At 37.5% G+C, this 13,475-nt stretch overlaps 1 protein-coding gene across 1 annotated transcript in view; it reads right to left on the bottom strand.

Annotated features, from left to right (window-relative positions):
• The window catches only part of AP3B1 (adaptor related protein complex 3 subunit beta 1), a 136,348-nt gene extending 122,913 nt beyond the window's left edge, over positions 1–13,435 (bottom strand). Inside the window, exons 1-4 of the mRNA XM_010725546.2 lie at positions 13,360–13,435; positions 8,642–8,716; positions 2,088–2,183; positions 366–526 (exon numbers count right to left, since the gene is read on the bottom strand). Of these exons, the coding sequence (XP_010723848.1) occupies positions 366–526; positions 2,088–2,183; positions 8,642–8,716; positions 13,360–13,416 (389 nt within the window). The 5' untranslated portion in view covers positions 13,417–13,435. The remainder of the gene's footprint in view (positions 1–365; positions 527–2,087; positions 2,184–8,641; positions 8,717–13,359) is intronic.
• Between the last annotated feature and the right edge of the window lie 40 nt (positions 13,436–13,475).

Below are 13,475 nucleotides of genomic sequence, written 5' to 3'. Positions count from 1 at the left end.
AGCATATTAAAATAGAATTTTATTTTCAAATTTTCATGAAGACATTTTAAATACTCAACAGTGATTTAAAAAATTCTCACAGTACTCTGTATCTTTCCAAAGAAGAGCAAACAGTAGATGCACTATTGGTAAATAGTTAAGATTAAGAATATGAAAACCTCTGCTGTAGCAATTAGGGAAAAAAAATTCAAAGGTGTCTAAATTCCAATCAAATCAGCTGAGTGATTGAATCTATGTCTATTTTATACTTCTAAAAAAACAGATCTGATATACATCTGGGACACACACAACATCCAAAAGAGTTTTACTAAATAGAATCCATAATATCTTTAAAATGTTTTTCAGTATTTCTCAGAAGAACTCACCTGTACAGTTTTTGGATTGCATGGGCTGCATTTTTCCTCACATAAGGAGATAAATCAGAAGAGGCTTCTTTAATAGCAAGCATCATAATAGGAACAATAATTGGCACACGGATACTAGATAAAACTCTGAGAGCACTTGCACGGATTAACTGATTAGGATCCTAAAAAACGGGAGAGAAAGGGAAAAATAAGATAAGAAACATACAATTAAATCCTCTGGAGTGTTTACCCTAGTAAGGGCATATTAAGGGGACAAGGAGGAATGGTTTCAAACTAAAAGAAGGGAGATTTAAATTAAATTAAAGGGGGAAATTTTTCACTGAGAGCATGGTGAAGTACTGGAACAGGCTGCCCAGAGAGGCCGTGCACGTCTCACCCCTAGAGGTGTTCAAGGCCAGGGTTGGATGGAGTCCCGGGCAGCCTGATCCAGTGCTTGGGATCATGGTCAGCAACTCTGACTGTAGCATGGCTGGTTGGAAGCAGGTGACCTCTGAGGTCCCTTCCAAAACAAGGTTACAAGATTAAACCGTCCAAATTTATCACACCGTAAGTCAGACCTGCAAATTAAAGCCACACCAACAAGTAAATATGCCAAACTTCATGCAATAAACTTTTAATGAAAAAAAAAATCTGTAGCATCATTTACTTTCCATTACAAAAGACTAGCATTTTATTTAATGATCTGGAATTCGGATATTTTGAAAACAACAGCTCAGTTTTATTACTGAAACATAACTTCTAGGAAATTTAAATATGGTTCATAGCTGTGACATTTCCACTCAAGTTCTTCCTAAGTACTTAGGAAGAGTAACTAAGTTACTCGCTTTTATTCCTAGCTGGGAGATATAACACAAAGCCAGTAAGAAAATTAATATTCTCAAGAATGTGTAAAATCTGAAAGCGAAATGTTTTGAAACCTCCTTCGTTTTCTACCTTTTCTTCTTTCCTTCCAGGATATGTCCTTCTTTATAATGCTAAGGTTAGGTTGGAGACAAAAAAATACTGCAAAGTAGCTGTACTTTGAAGAACAGTTATGAAAACCTACTCCATTAATTATGGGTTTGAATACACAGAATAAATCTAGAATAGCTTTAGTAGAAGAATGCAAGGGAAAAAACTCAACATCCTCCAATCATAAATTCTGACCAAATTCATTGGTACAGATTTAAGAGACCTTTCTAAACCTCAGAAGTCATACTTTAAGGGCAATTCTGACTTCTGCTCTCTAATCCCATACCATGTTGTGACACAAATCTGATGCAAACCAGTACAAAAAGCTTTTTTCAACATTTTATATTAAAAGAAGCACACGCAACATATTGCATATTGTAATGTAAACACTATCTTATACTTCTCTCTTGTATATACGCATCTTCCACATAAGCTAAAAGAAACAGGGAGCTTCAGTTACAATAAGGTCTTGCTATATACATAAGTTAACTAGGAAAGAAGAAAGACATTCCTCAAGTTGAATGTTGTTTGTGAATATGAGAGCACCAATCAGCTTCCTATCTTTAGAAAAGTAATGGCACTTCATGCAGGTTTAGCTGCTTAACACTTGAAGAAAGTTTGAAGCAGCATAAAAAACCCCTGTCAATGACATATCTGAATCTGATTAAGTATGTTTAAGTTAATTAGAATCAAAGAACCCGATTATACTTAAGATCCTTTTACTTTTGCAGCTCAGAATTCTGCATAAAACACTACTTCGTAGTCACTCACTTTCAAAGCACGCTGAAAAGTACTGATGGACAACAATGCTAAATCTTGCTGTTCTTCTGCATAGCGCATCAGATAAACGTACACAAGCTTTTTTATCTGAAAACAAAAACACAAAGAGCATTATTACAAGGAAGTTTTGGAATTCTACAAAACTAAGCCCTAGATTGCAGTTTCATAAACATTTTATTTTTTGAAGGAAGAGTTAATAGCATCTCTGGAATATCCACATGCTTCTCAGATGTCCTATGACTTAATGTAATCCCTTTAATAGAAATTCCCTGAGATGCTGCAATATTACTTAATTTACAGTAGTCAGATCAGGACTAACAATACAAAGTACTGTTTTATATTACTAACAGGTTTGTAAAGACTTCAATAACATAAGAAGCTACCATATGGCAACTGACCATGTGAGAACTGCTAATACATTCTTAGCGAAAACAGATTGGGTGAAATCATTGGTAACAACAGTTTAAACAGGCACGTTTTACACTAAAATTCAAAATTAATTACTTTACACATTTGAAATAGAATATAACTTCAAGCCGAAAAGTGGTAGTTTACGCAGTTTAACTCTGATTTAAAAAGCACTTCTGACTATGTCTTGGACAAAAGCAAAGGGCATTAGGTCCACCTTTGCATGGCTCAAAACATTCAAAGGATGTGGCCAATATATGTATATTACAAAGACATAACGTTCAAAGAGTAAGAAAACCGCAGTATAACTTTGGGGGAAGCAGATATTCAATTTAATTCACTTTACCCCCTCATAGCCACTGTAAGTCAAGGAAGCAGGGATAATATTTTTTACATTGGACAACTTCAACTGACTCTTGGAGCTTATAATAGAAAACTCCTCAAGACCCTCAACTACAGCTGTGCTATAATTACCATTGCTATCAGAAGATGTATCTTTGCGCCAGTTCTGGCAAAAAACAGAATATTAAATCACAGAAGGTTACACCACACTATATTATTTGCAGTTCTGCTACAGACAAACCGCAATCAACATCGACCACAAGAAGCCTATGCACTGAATGACTGCAGGTGTGCAAAGATAGCCTCCTTTCCCTGAATCCACTCTGTGATTAGAAATGGTAGCCCTTACAGCTTCGTGACTACACTGTTCTTCTATCACTTACCTTCACTCAATGTTAAAACGCTCCTTTCTATGAAACTAATCATAACACGGGTACATTAGCCTTGAGGAATAAAGGCAGATTTGTTTAATTAGTTTATCAATAAAAACACATCAAACTCCATGAGGTATTGACCAAAATTTATTTTTGTTCTATACCACCAATTGCTTATTAGGTCACTTCTTGCATCCTTACAATGCACGCCATGATGCACATAATCAAGTTAAGGTCAGTATGTACTTACAAAAACAAAAATCACAAGGCACTTCTGTAAAACAATAAGATGCCCTTTGCTCCTCTTAAGACAAATGAGTATGTTTTACTACTTCTTCACCTCTACTTTCTTGTACCAGAGCACTCAGCACAGATTTAAAGAAAAATTAAAAAAAAAACAAGCAGCCTTTTCTGGTCAGGAAAAGCGCTCAAGAAAACCTGATATATTTTATGCTACTGCATTGTAGCAATCTGTACAGACAAATTTCTGCCAGGGTTAAACCTGGGGGGAAAAATGAAAAAAATTGTTTCAGAAAACACTGTCAAGATCATAGAATCATTTGAGTTGGACAGGACATTTAAAGGTCATTCAGTCCAACTTCCTTGCAATGAACAGGGACACAGCTATAGCTAGATCAGGTTGCTCAGAGTCCCATTCAATCTGACCAAGCTCATTCCAACTAATTTCTAGGAATTTCAGAGTAAAAACTGAATCACGAAAGGTCATCTGAGACCCTGAAGTGGTTATCTCTGTCTAGTTACAGTGACCTAAATTCGTCAATTTAATTCTTTACAAAGATTAGTCAGATAGCTGTCTTTTCTAAATGCCCTGATCTCTTTTCTGTTTAAGTCTCCTGCCACATAAATGTTTTTCACCAGTAAATAGTGGAACTTTAACCACTGCACAGAGAAAATGTGAATTATATAATTATTTGATTTCAAATATAATAAAATAATCACAAAAACACTAATACAAAAAATGAATAGTAAATAGCATTTATGTGATAAAATGTTATCTTCACACATACAAAGGAGAATAGAGAGGCAGTGCAGTGAGAAGCAGCAGAATAATAACCTGACCTAGATCGGATCCATGACAAGAACCATCAACACTTCCCCAAGCAGCAGAAGAGCATTCAAATTTAGGGCTCCAAAGAAGGGATACCCTCCTCAGCCCCAGGGTCCAGGTGTGAAACTCATCAAGAGTAAACATCTGAGTACCTTTCATTTGGGCTGAATGGTATTGCAGTCTAAGGGTATGGGATACATTATATGAAGAGTATTTTAGGACTTTACAAGACTTACAGGATGTTCTAGGAAAGAACCAAAGGCATGGAAATGAAGGGACTGTAATGTGATTTGGAACAGAGTCAGTAGGTAAAAATAGAGAAATAAGAGGTAAAAAGGACTGGCTGCATGATTGGGCTCAGAGAGAGATGGTGGTGAATGAAGTTGAATCCAGCTGGCAATCTACTTGTGTGCTCCCCAGGGGTCAGTATTGAGGCCAGTTCAGTTTCATATTTTTACTGTGATCTGGATGGGGAATTGAGTGCACTTCCAGTAAGTTTCCACACAACACAAAGTTGAAAGGAAATGTCAATCTGTCTAAGGATAGGAAAGCCCTATGGAGGGATATGGGCAGGCCAAACTGATGGGCAGGCCAGCTGTATGATCTTTAACAAGATAAGTTCCAGGGCCTCCCCTTTGGCCTCAACAACCCCAGGCAACACTACAGACTTGGGACAGAGTGGCTGAAAGAAATGGATCCAGGAGTGTTGGTTGATGTTAAACTGAACACAAGCCAGTAGCATGCCCAGGTGGTCAAAGGCCAACTGCATCCTGGCTTGCATCAGAAATAGTGTTGCCAGCAGGAACAGAGAGGTGACGGTCCCCCTGAGGATGCACTTAGAGTACTACTTTCAATTTTGGGCCCCTCACTACAAGAAAGACATTGAGGCCCTGGAGCATGTTCAGAGAAGGGCAACGAAGCTGTGAAGAGTCTGAAATACAAGACAATAAAAGGAATGGCTGAAGGAACTGGGATTTTACAGTATGAAGAAGAGAAGGCTAAGGAAAGATGTTATGGTTCTCTGCCTCTATAGTAAGCCCCTTTTCCCAGGTAACTGGTGATGAGAGGTAATAGCCCTAAGTCACATGGGATGTTCAGGTAAGATATTAGAAAAAGTTTATTCTGAGAAGGAATGGCAAGGCATTGAAACAGGCTGCCCAGGGAGGTGGTGGAATCACTGTTCCTGGAGGTTTTTAAGAAAAGGCACTGAGAGACGTGATTTAGTGGATATGATAGTGATGGATTGAAGGTTAGACTAGATGATCTTAGTGGTCTTTTTCAACCTCAATGATTTTATGATCTTCTGTGTCCTGCACCTGATCAGCATTCTGTCATATAGTCTTATAAAAGTCCTTTTTAAATTATGTTCTGTGAAGTACATCCAGCTTCATGTTGAATACACAATATATGACAGCAATCAGAACCAGAGCATGGGCCGCTTGATCTTGGGTACCAACAATAAAAAACACGTTGAGTGAGATCTCAGGACACGGGAGCCCCATAGATGACAAGAACAAGTGAGGGCCTGAGTGCCATCACCACAGGTTAGAGGGCCCAGGAGTAACTGGTGAGTGAGTGAAACTAAGTGTCAGCAAGGAGGTGAAGTGCATGGCAAGCAGAGGTAAGAATGCAGGTACAGAAAAGAGACATCCCAGAAAAAGCTGGCAAGAGAGTAGAGAAGAGTTCTATCCAGCTTCCAAAAAAATCAAAGTGGCCTAGAGGTTTTAGGGAGAGAAACATTATTTATGTCTCTCCCTGAAGAGAAAACTATAGGAGACCAGGGCTATCCTGTCCAGGTGCATGTGTTTGTATACACACACACACAGTTGTCCATAGGGCAAAACTACAGGGTGGTAGCTACTGGTGGACATAGGGAGCATGCATGTGCAGAGCATTCTGTAGCAGCCACAGAAGTAGTTCTGCAGACTCAAGGCCCTATGTCTAGCTGCCATTAATTGAAAAGATTGGCACCTATGGGCCAGCAACTGGGGAGACCCAGTTAGATTGATTCACCCCCAAATATGTACAAACCTACTCCCTCAAGAACTTCCTCTTGAACTGCCTCTTGAACTGCCTAGCGGTTGCATTCATACAAGTTCTCAGTCAACTTATGTGGCAGCTGCAGTATGTACCTGTATTGTATATATCTATACACACACACAATATACCTGTATGTGTGTACATATGCACTATTACGAATACACTTTCAGACTCAATACTACTGTACCTTGGAGCCTGAAGCTATGCAGTACTGCCTCTACTGGACTAGCAACTCAAGCTCTAGCCATTAAAAGCACTTTTATCACCTTTGCTAGCATAGACCTCCTTGTCTTCCAGAGCACAGTATTTGGCATTAGCCAAATGTAGGCTTTTGGAAAAAAAGAAAAAAAAGAAAGAAAAAAGAAACTTACTGAAGTAATATTAAATAACCAAAATTTCTTTAAAAAAAAATTACACTAACTAGAATTTTATTAACCGTCAGTGTAAAATAAGGAAGAAAACAGGTATCTCTGTGACTTGCTATACTGCAGTACTGCGGAGCAACATAGCAGTTTCTGAAGCCATCACAGCAGGAAATCTAGTCAGCAGTGGCACAAGTCATGGAAAAAGCAACTTTTAACTCATAACAGATGTCTGGAATACATATTTCCAGAAAAGAAGGGACGAACTACAGCATGCTTTCTATTAACAGCATTTCAAACCACTTTATTTTCTTAAAATTATTAGATAATTGCTACTACATAGGATGATACCGTTGCATGTTTGCTCCACTTCCCAAAAACAGACCTCACTTGTCACTATGCAGTCTGGAATTGTTAGTTGACACATACAATTTTTATCCAAATTTAATCTGTCAAGTCAACTACAATTTTGGAACCTCTGTACTAGAGCAGACTTGGTATGCATAACACTGGTACTGAGTGTACCTGAATAATATTTTATTTATATAACGCCTGGCAGTACAACTTCTTAGTGCAGATGTTGTTTTAGATCTCCTCAAGCCACATGGAAAGTTTGTGGATATAAACAAGTCTTAGTTGGAGACAAACTCAGTTTTTTAAAATCCTAGATAAAAATTTAAGTGATAATCTTTGTCCAAAATAGGACATTTTCCCTCACATCCTCCCTTCACAGGAAAGCAAGAAAAGACACAAAAGCAAGAAACATTGCGCATTTACCACTTGATTCTGGGGAAAAGTTAGACAGTTAGAGATAAAACTGATAGTAAACAAACAAATCTTTTACTTCTGCTATTGCTTTTATTTATCGAACTCTTGAAAAAGCTATTAAGTCTCCTCATAATTATTTTTTTAATGACATAATTAAGTGTAAGTCAAAGAAATTCATTCCTGTCTCAAGAAATTAACTCCTACCACTGATGACTGTGACCCAATTTCTTCACCAGCTTCTCTTACATGACATTTAATCTTTCTTCAGTCCATCATTTTTCACATAATACCCTTCATAATTATTCATATAAAGCCAATGAATAAAGGCAAGACCTAAAATGCATGTATAGCCTTGCTTTAAAGTCTCCATGTCTGTTAAAGCATACACCAAACAACACAAAGATTTGATGTTAAAATGCACAACAGTAAGTTTCTTCACTCAAGATGGGACCTACTTCCCCCTTTGACAAATTTCCAAGATCTTCTGAGATTTGAAAGCTTCTGTTTTGTAATCTTCTCAGATCACAGACATTCACATAAATAAGAAGAGCATTAAAATAACTCTTCCAAATTAAGTTATCAAAAGACTTTAACAATATTTAAGTGTTGTCGAACAAAATATTATTCTTAACACACTTCATCAGCAACTACTGTCTAATCATAAATTTCTTAAGAGACTTGTGTTAAAGTGATCTTCCTTTGCAATCTTAATGCTTGGATATTTCATTTCTGTAAGTATAGTATAGGACTAGGCTCAGTGAAAGTTTTTTTACTCCACTCTTTCCTCATTGTTAATCTGTATTTGATGTTTTCAAATGCATTGTAACACAAATCACACTACAATTCGAAGAGATTATGTTCTCAGCAGTTAATTGCAACCACATGCTTCCATAAGCTTTCTCTTATCAACCCTTTTGAGTGTTTCATGTGGTTTTGATTATTTTTTATAACGTAAATCATCAATAGTCGTCTCTCTCCTCCCAAAGTCCTCCTTTAATCTATACACAGAACTTTTTCTTTAACGCTATAATTGTAGGGAATTTTTTTTTTAAAATAGCAATTCTAGTAAAAAAAGTGCTAGAAACACTTTACAATTCATGCTGAAGTCTGATACGATTAGATAAAACTTTTGTTTATGCACTGATCTTCTCTAACAATGTTTTTAATAAGCTATAGGAATACCTCAATATTTTTACTGGCAACATTCTTCACAACAGCAGGAAACAGCTCAGAAGCATTTTTTCCCTTCGCAATCATCTGAAAAAAATAATAAAATAATAGCATTATTTATTAGTGTTCTGGTTTTACTTTTTGACCTTTTTTTTTTTTTTTTTTAAGGTAAGAGACACTTATTACAGATCTGTAAGGAACATAAAGTCTGAATTAAAACAAACAAACAAAAAAAAACAGCCAACCAACTGGATACTGCAGGATGCCATCCATACAACAGCACCACCACCATGTGCAGGCTGGAATGACAGTAGGGGAGCAAGGGCGCAACCAAGAAGCTGGGCTTTACCCTACTAGGCTGCAAAGCAATTTTAATGTTTTAGAAATTAAAATAAATTCTTCCAAAATTAATGAAATTTTCCTCATCTGAAAAGTGTTACAGAACACCACTTCAGGGGGCTACTATCGAAAAAAGATAAGAGGAAGAAAAAGAAAAAAGATGAATAGAAAGAAGTTCAAAAGAAATTGTAGGACTAAATCCTACTTCATTTCTCAGGAATGACTTTAGTGTACAAGAAGAAAACCAAGAAGAAAAATAAATAAATCGACATTACACTAAAATCAAAGCACAGTTGGTTTCCACAGGAAGTTTAACACAGAAGGCCTTACTAAAGTAAGTACAGAGAACAAAAAAATAACAAAGTAAACACACAGCCTATCAACCTACCAGTATGTGTGGTTGTTTTTAAAGGAAGTGTTTGTATTTGACGTCAGAAAAGTCTAAAACTGGGATGTAGAGTAAACAACGGTTGTTCACTCAGTAAAGAGCACTGCTAACAAAAACCCAGTTCAGTTTCATTCTTCATATATGAATAGCTAAAGGAAAGAGTTCTATTTATCAAAACCAAATACACCAAAAGGAATAAAGTGAAGCACTTCAGCTGGGCAACTCTATCATTGATTAGATCTAATTTCAGCAGCATGTCTGCCAATAATTCATATCCGCACACAAAATTGCAAACCCTGGGACTGCACGATGTGTTACAAATCTTCTAGTTTGGGTATTGCTGCAGACTGACAAGCTCAGAAAAGATCAATTCCAGATACAGGCAAGCTGGGATCCAGTCAGCATACTGGAAAGGATAAGAGTTCAACAAGAAAATCAAGTAAGATTCAGATTGACCAGAGTTGTGCATAACCCAGTAATAATGTGCACTGCAAAGTAACACAAAATAGCATATTAACAATCTTCACATCTTAATGCAGCAGAAGTTATGTTATTCAAAAATGCAGAGAATCCTTAAAGATTTCCCTTATAGGCTGTAACAGTATGACTCTATAAATCACTTCCATTATTTAACTCATCCACTGTAACAGCTCCAGTATACAATGTAAATATGTACTGAAGTTCTTTTAGAAGACTATATTTTGACTCACATAGTCATAATGATTAGCATAAATGGAATATTAAGCTGGAGGAACATGATCATCCTTTCCAAAACTACGGTCTTATCACACCATTTTTGCATCTGTGCACAGATACACAAGTTCCTGCACAGACAGGAACATTCTGAATCAAGAATCTTTACTTTCATCCACAAGTCTGTGCACACTTCTGTCCCTTCAAAATACTGTGCATAATACAGGATGCGCTAAGCTTTTTTTTTCTTTTTTTTTCTTTTTTTTTTTAAGTGAGGGATGGACATACAGAAATGTCTCTGTGGAAAACCAGACAGATTAATTTGTTTCTGAATTTATTGTCTGTATTGTTCTATTTGTAAAACATTTCCTTCTCCCCAGAAGAGAATTTGCCAACCACTTTAGAAGAGCAATAAGCAGCTAAAAGAGTTGTAAGAAGCGTTCTCCTCGTACTTTTCCGCCACACCTATACAAACACAGGAAGGTCCATCTTGATGAAGTCTACTAAAAGAGTAAGAAAATTACTGGCCTATACAGCCTTTTCTCTTATCTAAAATTAGTGGAAAAAAAACAGTGCTCCCATGAGACCCATTCAACAATGCTCTGACAAATTCCTTTTTCCTCTAGTAATAAGGGCAGAGGATGTCTTTTATCTCTGAAAAACATATCATGCCTGAGAGCTTACTAAATGTAAGCACATAACTCTGAATGCACAAGTGTCTCTTGTGCCCAGCAAGAATATTATTACAGCTACAGGCCTCATACTAATTACACAAGGTCCCAGTCCCGACCTGTAAAGCTCATTGTTCCAACTGGCTACATGAACCAAAGGTTGGTACCAGGTATCAGTCATGAGGCACAGTTTAAACACAAGTTAGCAGTAAATACTTTGAAAGCGTGGAACAGACTGAAAACAGAGAATCTTAACATAAGCAACTCATTGTCAGTCAAGCAATAGCCAACCTTATGAGCTAGAAGACTATTTTTGCTTAAAGAAATGGAGCAGTGGTGAAACAATGAAAAAAAAACAAAAAACAAACATCAAAGACATGAAGGCATCTACTGCCATCCAAGAAAGTAATACTTCTCCAGCACTATGTAGTATATAGAACAAGGACTAAAGCTAAAAATAGGGAACAGTCTAGAAACTTGAGCATCTTACAAGAGGGAATATCCAGAATTCCTCCCTAAGACCATCAAGAACCATAGCTATTGGTTAAATTTCACACTGTCACACTATTATACACTTACTGGTAAAGACAGTGTTTTTAAGAACTGCTTTGAATATGTTGCAGCAGTGAGCACAAATTATCCATCAACAAAGAAAGTAGTGGGAGTGAGTACTGATCTGGTAAATCTTAGTTTTAAAGTTGACCTGATTTAATAGCTTCCAATTGCTTCAAACCCACATGCATTCAGTTGTAAAAGTTTCCAAGTGCAGTTAAACATCTAGCCACCTTTTTGAAAAAGAACATAAAGTAAGCAACTTGCAACTCTCTCCAGCTCTCCTGACCACAGTAATAAACAAAAGAAAGATTTTTACTGAGCAAAGCAGAAGAAATTACATACTGCCCTCCAAAGGGCCATGCTTACTAACACATAATTTATGTCTTTATTAGGACCAGGATCAAGGGTTGCAAAGGGAAAAGCTGAAGACAACCGACTTGAGTAAAATCTCTGTTGTTAGAGGATACCAAAGAAAGGGAGAAGTCACTAGCTCTAGGATCCAAGGAAAGAACAGTAACACAGGATATAGCCAGCAACTACGCACTTCAGTATGTGCTTAGAGAAGATTAAGCCACATAAAAAGTAAGCAAAATGAAAAAAGAGCATCCAAAAGAAATTGAAGGAGCCGTGAGTGAAAGCAACTGCAGAAGTTCCAGAATGAAAGCTAACTGGATACTAGTCAGATTCCCACAGCACATTCTTCTAATACTTTTCAGAAATAAAAAAAATATCTGTTATCAGATTCAAGATGTTTAGCTTACAGAGCTTAAACACACTATGGTGTTAAGCAACATATTATCACCACTGCAGGTATACACAGTTGACTTGAAATACTTGGACAAATAAATAGGTAACAGGCTCAATTAAAAAATATCCTTACATCATCTTAAAGAAATGTAAAAACAAAAGCAAAATATATAGTTTTAAATACACTCCAACAAACCACTGTTACTTCTCACTACTGAATTAAGGCAGTTCCTTCAGAAAAACCTCAATTACCATTTTATATTTTAACATAGGATCATATAATGGTTTGGGTTGGAAGGACCTTTAAGGTCATCTAGTTCCAACCCCCCTGCCATAGGCATGGACACCTCTCTCTAGACCAGGTTGCTCAAAGCCCCATCCAGCCTGGCCATGAATGCTTCCAAGGAGGGAGCATCTGCATCTTTGCTGGGCACCCTCTCAGTAAATAATTTCTGCCTTGTGTCTAGTCTAAATCTATCCTCTTCCAGTTTAAAACCATTTCCCCTCATCCTGTCACTACATGTCCTAATAAGAAGTCCGTCCCCAGCTTTCCTGTAAGCTCCCTTCAGGTACTGGAAGGCTGTTACAAGATCCCTCAAGAGCCTTCTGTTCTCCAGCCTGAAGAGTCCCAGCTCTCTCAGCCTGTTCCCATAAGGGAGGTGCTCTAGCCCTTGGATTATCTTCATGGCTGTCCTCTGGACCCTCTCCAACAACTCCAAGTCTTTCTTGTGGTGGGGGCCAAGAAGTGGACACAGTACTCCAGGTGGGATCTCATGAGAGCAGAGTAGAGGGGCAAATCACCTCCCTCGACTCGCTGGTCACAATTCTCTTTATGTAACCCAGGATACAGTTAGCTTTCTGGGCTGCAAGCACACACTGCCAGCTCATGTTGAATGTTTCATCAACTGACACTCCAAAATCCTTCTCCTCAGGGCTGTTCTCAAGCCATTCTCCATCCAACCTGTATCTGTGCGTGGGATTGCCCTGACCCAGGTGCAGGACCTTGCACTTGACCTTGCTGAACTTCATGAGGTTGGCATAGGCCCTCTCTCAAGCCTGTCCAGGTCCTCCCAGATGCCATCCCTTCCCTCCAGGAAATCAACTGCACCACTCACCTTGCCTCCTCACTGAAAACAATTATTTACAGGAATATTGCCACTGTTGAACACATATTTTAAAATTGCATGACTGTATATATTTTGATAGAAAAGTACAAATTAAAGACTCCACAGCTGCTTTTAAACACTATCCAGAAATTTCAACTTTGTGCAGAATCTGTGAGGTAAAAAGGGTATTCATGTCCAAGAAGAAAAATAAATAAATAAATAATCACATACCCCAACAATCCTTTTCATTGCATCCAGCTTTGCAGAATCTTTACTGCTTTCCAGCATTTGTTTTAGGTCTTCATTTCTAAGACAGAAACACAGAAAAATCTGAATTAGAAATAGTA

Source organism: Meleagris gallopavo, chromosome Z (assembly GCF_000146605.3).
Source record: "Meleagris gallopavo isolate NT-WF06-2002-E0010 breed Aviagen turkey brand Nicholas breeding stock chromosome Z, Turkey_5.1, whole genome shotgun sequence".
NCBI classification, from domain to species: domain Eukaryota; kingdom Metazoa; phylum Chordata; class Aves; order Galliformes; family Phasianidae; genus Meleagris; species Meleagris gallopavo.
Note: the sequence above shows the minus strand (reverse complement) of the source record. Positions and strands in the feature narration are given on the sequence as shown.